At 42.8% G+C, this 5,884-nt stretch overlaps 1 protein-coding gene across 1 annotated transcript; it reads right to left on the bottom strand.

Annotated features, from left to right (window-relative positions):
• Positions 1 to 2,715: 2,715 nt before the first annotated feature.
• LOC112140599 (tripartite motif-containing protein 16-like) lies at positions 2,716 to 4,620 on the bottom strand. The gene has a single exon (XM_024263593.2). It carries the CDS (start codon positions 4,618 to 4,620, stop codon positions 2,965 to 2,967), a length of 1,656 nt encoding a protein of 551 aa, XP_024119361.1. The 3' UTR covers positions 2,716 to 2,964.
• Positions 4,621 to 5,884: the final 1,264 nt, after the last annotated feature.

Here is a 5,884-nt window from a genome sequence, read left to right as displayed (position 1 = left end):
GTAAAAATGTCTAACTTTGCTTGTTTTATTCTTGTATTAAGTTGTTTTATTTCTTCAGTAGAGTGATGTTAAAAGCACAACCAGGGTACACTGGTGACATCACTGTGGTGTAACTCAGCATGGGGTTCAGCGTTAGTTTGTAGTGTACTAGCTGTAGTTGTAGTTACTGATTGTTGTAGTAGTATTAATTCCAGGCACATGTTTTATAAGCGTCCCAAAATGCTACCTAATATGCCCCACATACATGTCAACCAGAAGTTTAGGTATTAGTTGTAGAGTAGAATCAGTTACATAGACACGCCTGAATTGACAGGGTGTGCCAGCGCGGGAGAGCCGAGCCAAGGGCAACAGGGTTTTTAGTTACCCAGATGGCCTACAGATCGCACGAGAATTAAATGACATTGGGATAGGTGTAGGGCAAAGGTTGCCAGAATCTAGTTGCATCCCATACTTAAGTGTGCTTAGATTGTTTTGTACAGTTAGGCGGTAAAAGGAATGCCCCTCGGCCTTCAACAGTGTATCACAAAATATCAGCCAACTATCCATTAAGTAGTGGAATCAAAACTGACTGCCTCTTTCAGATGAAAGAGGAGTTGAAATCTCCTCCAACACGATATGAGTGCAGTCCTGATGGCTATTCCATGATAGCCAAGAAGATACCTCAAAATCAAGACATCAACCTCTTGCCAATTAAACTACATATATCTCGATTAGATGATGGAAGTGGCATTGAGGATACATTGAGGCATAATAATGCAAATTGCAATCTTGAACATGCAACTAAAAGAACAGTTGAAATTCAGAACAATCCTTATGTATCCCACTCCAAAGTGTGAAGAACTAGCGTGGAAATGCAAGCTTTTCCTGTGTCAGAAGGTGGAACCTGAGTCAAAGCTGAGACGAGCCATGACCATGCAGCGGAATGAGAGGCTCCATAAGTACGCTCGGAATCTCAATGATGGCAAACTTCTAGAGCTGTTGACCAGCAGGCAACATCTCTCTTGATAAAAGCATGTGACACAGATATTCTTGTCAATGACTTTGCGTTTGGAAATGATGAGGGTAGAATTTGGCCAGAATTTTGTCCATCACATGGTTTCCCATTCATGACCTGGTAGAGAATCTCGGTCCAGAGAAATCTAGTGGCATACTGTTCTCTCATGCATTCACTAGTTGTGATTTGTCTTATTGTTTCGAGGTAAAGCCAAGGTAACTGCATGGCAAACACGGGGTGTGTGTCTCCTGAGGTTAGCCCAGTCTTCAGGAAGCTCAGTCAATACCACCTACCATTGCAGATGTTGACCAAAACATCCTTGACAAGTTTGTTGTAACAATGTACGACAAACACAGCAATACAAGTGAGGTTGATGAGGCAAGACTGAATTGTTTGCTTGGAGGCAAATTTCTTATGATTCAATACCATTAACCATAACATTATGTTATTAACAATTTTCAGCATTTTGAGCATAAAGGTTTTTAAAAAATCTGTTTATAAATTATTACAATTTGTACTAAACTTGATTTGTGTTGATTGTTTGGAGAACAATGTCAAAATAAAGAGACTTTAGTGTTTTATTCCTTTAGATGTCTTTCAAATCTATGATATCAATGGCATATACTTATATAGGGCTTTTCTACCTTTTTCGAAGACCCAAAGCGCTTTACCCATTCACACACACACTCACACACTGGTAGCGGCTCTGCTGCCAAACACTGGCACCAACCTTCTACCAGAGGCAATATGGGGTTCAGTGTCTTGCCCAGGAACACTTCGACACATGGCCGGGCAAGGCGGCCTCTCGCTGCACCACAGCCGCCCCAATGAATTTCAGTTGACAATCATTTGTTTACATAAAAATGACAATTTCACCTACACAGCTCTTTTTCAAGAGTTTACTTAATTTCCCTTTTGTTTAAAAGAAATGAAAAGAAAAAAATGTGTGTTTTTGTTGCCCTTTTCCGACTTTGAGCCCTTGCCCCTCACAAATCTTGTCCATGTCCCTGAAGTGGAGCAAAAAAGAAGCAGCAGCTCAGAAGCCCCGGAGAAAAATGGCTATGATAGAATACTTGAGGGACAGATTTTGTAGCTACCCTTTTTTTGTTGTATCACTAACAAAACTTAACACATTAAAACAAAAAAGTAGTTTTTATTGAGATGCAAAAAGGGCAGATACTCAAGCAGCCCTAGTGTCCTATATGTGCACGTGTCTGCTTTTAGAGCTTCTTTGGCTTCTGTAAGTCTGTGTGAAGTCAGGACAGAAGAGAGGCCACAGAGTTCCTAGATTCACTACAGTATAACCAAAAGCCATCCCATTCCTAACCCATAGAGTTCATTATGATGTTGGTCCATGAACTATATCAGAGACATAAAAGTGATTGTGGCCCGCAGTAGCAGTCTACTGACTGCAAGGACCATATTATTTTTTAATATGCAGTTCTACTGAAAAAAAAACTATTGAAAAACTATTCAGTATTTTTTACTCTATTCTTATCCAGTAGATGGCAGTAAAGCACTGTTACCATTGATATAGTTTTCTATGGACTATGAGTGCAACTTTGTTTTCTGTTACAGAGTTAAAGGCCTAAAGTCCTAAATGTGGACTTTTCTTCATCAGATTTCACTCCAGCTCTGGAATAAAGACAAAAGAATCAGGTTGTTTATATTATGTAGAACAAACACAGAGAAAGTATTTCATTGTAAAGTCACTGATTCCATTTCTGTTGCAGCTTCCTTCAGTTCACAAGACAACAAGACAACAACACAAAAACACAACATTTGTGTGAAATTTGAATTCAAACAGTCAAATCCCAAAGTTCAAAGAAACGACAAAAAAACAAACAGATTTTACTCAAAAAAGTTTACACAAACACAACTCCACAGAATATTAATTGTTAAAAAGTTTAGTTCAAAATGATGGAAAGCAGATAAATCACAAAAAACAAACATTTCACTTCTTTCAGGAACTATTTGAGTTTACAGAACTCTGCTGTGACTCCAGTTTTATACAACCAAACTCCAGCATAGAGCGGCTGAGTGAATGTGGTCTGGACTCTGTGGAGGAGAGTCATGCTTTCAGAGACGCTGTAGAAGGACAGAACACCTGCTCTGTGATCCAGGTACACTCCTACTCTGGAGGAACCAGGAGCTGAGATGGAGGTTTTTATGCTGTTGTGGTAAAATGAGAAACTGTCTGGAGAACAACTCAATACCCATGATTGATCGTTAAAACCAAATCCACTTTTATTTCCAGATCTCATGATGTTCTTGTATGCGACTGATACATCAACTTTTCCTCTCCACTCCACCTCCCAGTAACAACATTCAGTCAGACTCTCTCTACTCAGAACCTGAAAATACTCAGTAAATCTGTCTGGATGATCAGAATAAGACTGAGGTTGTTCCATAAACATCACCTTTCTGTTCTCCTCTGACAATAACAGTCGTTTGTTTGCTGTGTTTGGATCCAGTGTGATTTGACATGAATATTTTAAGAAGTCTGCTCTGCTCTTTGGTTCTGGTTCTGGCAGTAAAACATCCACACGAGTAACTTTCAGTGAGATGTTTGTCCATTCCTCTCTCAGAAGTTCCTGCAGTTTGTCTCTGAGCTCCGACACAGCTGCTGTCACATCCTCAAAGTATCTCAGAGGACGGACATTGATGCTGGATGAGTGTGTGGACTCACTGAGTGGTGGCAGTGAGAGGTAGTTGAGCAGAAACTGGCTGGGATCCTCTGTGAGTGAGAGCTTCTTCAGCTCAGCGTCTCTCCTCTTCAGCTCAGTGATCTCCTGCTCCAGCTCCTTCTGAAGATCTTTGACTCGACTCACTTCAGTTTGCTGCTGAGATCTGATCTGCTGCTTCACATCACAGCTTCTTTTCTGGATGAGACGGATCATCTGAGTGAAGATCTTCTCACTGTCCTTCACTGTTTGATCAGCAGAGTGATTGATGGCCTCCACCTCCTGTTGAAGCAGCGTCACCTCTTTCTCTCTGTCCTGGATTCTCTGCTGAATTTGTTGTTGACTCTCCTCCAGATCTCCCTTCCTCTCAGTCCTTTCTGCTGCAGCTGAGACTGTGTCGTGTCCTCTATGTTCATCCACAGAGCAGAGATAACAGATACACTTCTGATCAGTACGGCAGAACATCTTCATCACCTCATCATGAATGGAGCAGATGTTCTCCTGCAGGTTCTTGGAGGGTTCCACCAGCTTGTGTTTCTTTAATGCAGCTGCATCCAAATGAGGTTGAAGGTGTTTCTCACAGTAAGAGGCCAGACAGGACAAACAGGACTTGATGGCTTTCAGTTTTCTTCCAGAGCAGACATCACAGGACACATCTTCAGGTCCAGCATAACAGAGATCAGCAGGAGCAGCTTGGAGTCCAGTCTTCTTCAGCTGATCCACTGAAGCTGCAAACATAAAATTTTTCACTAGAATAGGTCTCGGTGTGAAGGTCTTCCTACATTGAGGACAGCTGTAGATATTCTCTTCATCCCAGAATTCTTGAATACACTTCATGCAGTAGCTGTGTCCACAGGGAATAGTCACCGGATCCTTCAGCAGATCCAGACAGATGGAACAGCTGAAGGTTTCTTGATCCAGATCGACTCCTCTCTGCGCCATTTCTCCTCTCAGAAACAAAGACTGTGTGAGTTTCACTTCCTCATTTATAAACCAGGTTGACTGGTTTCTATCTCCCCTGTTGTGTTCTGTGAATTCAGCCAATCAGATTCTCACTCACTCAGAAGTTGGTCACACCTACCACGACAGAGGAGATCAAAGGTCTGGATTTGACTTGAGTTTATTTAAGTTGGTGAAATCTCAAAATGAAACACTGAAATACTTTGTAGAGGTGACTGATATTTTCTCTCATTCAGGGTGAGTTATGTAGACCCTTTGAATTAAATTTCACAAATAAACTTGAAGAAACCATAAAAAATGCAATATTTTATTCAAATAAGACTTTAGTAGAAAGCTTGGAGAATTGCATTGTTAATGGGTTCTTTCAAGTTTAGTGGAGAAGGCATTAGGAGGAGGGCGTTGGTTAGCTTCCCTCTCCAAAAGGAGATTAGTTCTGAAGCAACAGCTAGGAACTGCATACAAGGCACAGTAATGAAGAATTCACGTTTGACGTCACCCTGTGTGGCCACAACAACCAAATAGAGTCCCATGGAGGCACGGAGGAGCACGGGAAAGCTCAGATAGTGCATGAAACCTCTTGCGTCCACATGTTGACATTACATTTGCGCAAGTTGTCAATCAGGTCAGACGTGCAGTTCATGTGTGGGCCCCTCCTCTCATCATAATGGCCCCACAGCACCAATGCCGGTGAAGCCTTGGCACTTATGCAAGATATTGTAATCACTTGAGAACTTGCAAACACTGACAAGACTGAGCGGAGGAAGGGGATTTTAAAGGCCTCGTGCGGTGAAAATCGTGATTTTTCTTAAACTGCAATAAAACATTAGTATTTATGTCACAAATGAACCCCCGTATAATTATTTTGTCACCCGCGGCCCCGTGCGCTCTCTTCAAGCGTTCAAAGATAGCGCGGTCGCTCAGATTTTGGGCAGCCACCGATAAGTAGGTCATAGGTCGTGTGACGTCAGTACAGGAACATACAGCTAGATCCGCTAGTGTTGTGATGACTTTCTGGGCATGGAATTATTTAACATAATAGAATTTGGACTGCCGTGGATTTGGGGAACGCGGGGGGTGTACGGGCACCTGACGGGCGCCCGCCGGACGGCCAGGGTGAGGCCGCCGCGCCGCGCTGAGGGGGGTTTGCGGTTCCGAGGCTCCGGGCCGGGCATGGGGGGGGCCGTGGGTTTGCGGACGGTTGTCCGGCGCCGGCAGCCAAGCCCGCACGAAGGGTTTTTGCTCCCTC

The sequence above is a fragment of the Oryzias melastigma genome, linkage group LG17 (genome assembly GCF_002922805.2).
Source record: "Oryzias melastigma strain HK-1 linkage group LG17, ASM292280v2, whole genome shotgun sequence".
In the NCBI taxonomy this organism is placed as follows: domain Eukaryota; kingdom Metazoa; phylum Chordata; class Actinopteri; order Beloniformes; family Adrianichthyidae; genus Oryzias; species Oryzias melastigma.
The sequence above is the reverse complement of the archived record's forward strand: the minus strand, read 5'-3'. Positions and strand labels throughout refer to the sequence as shown.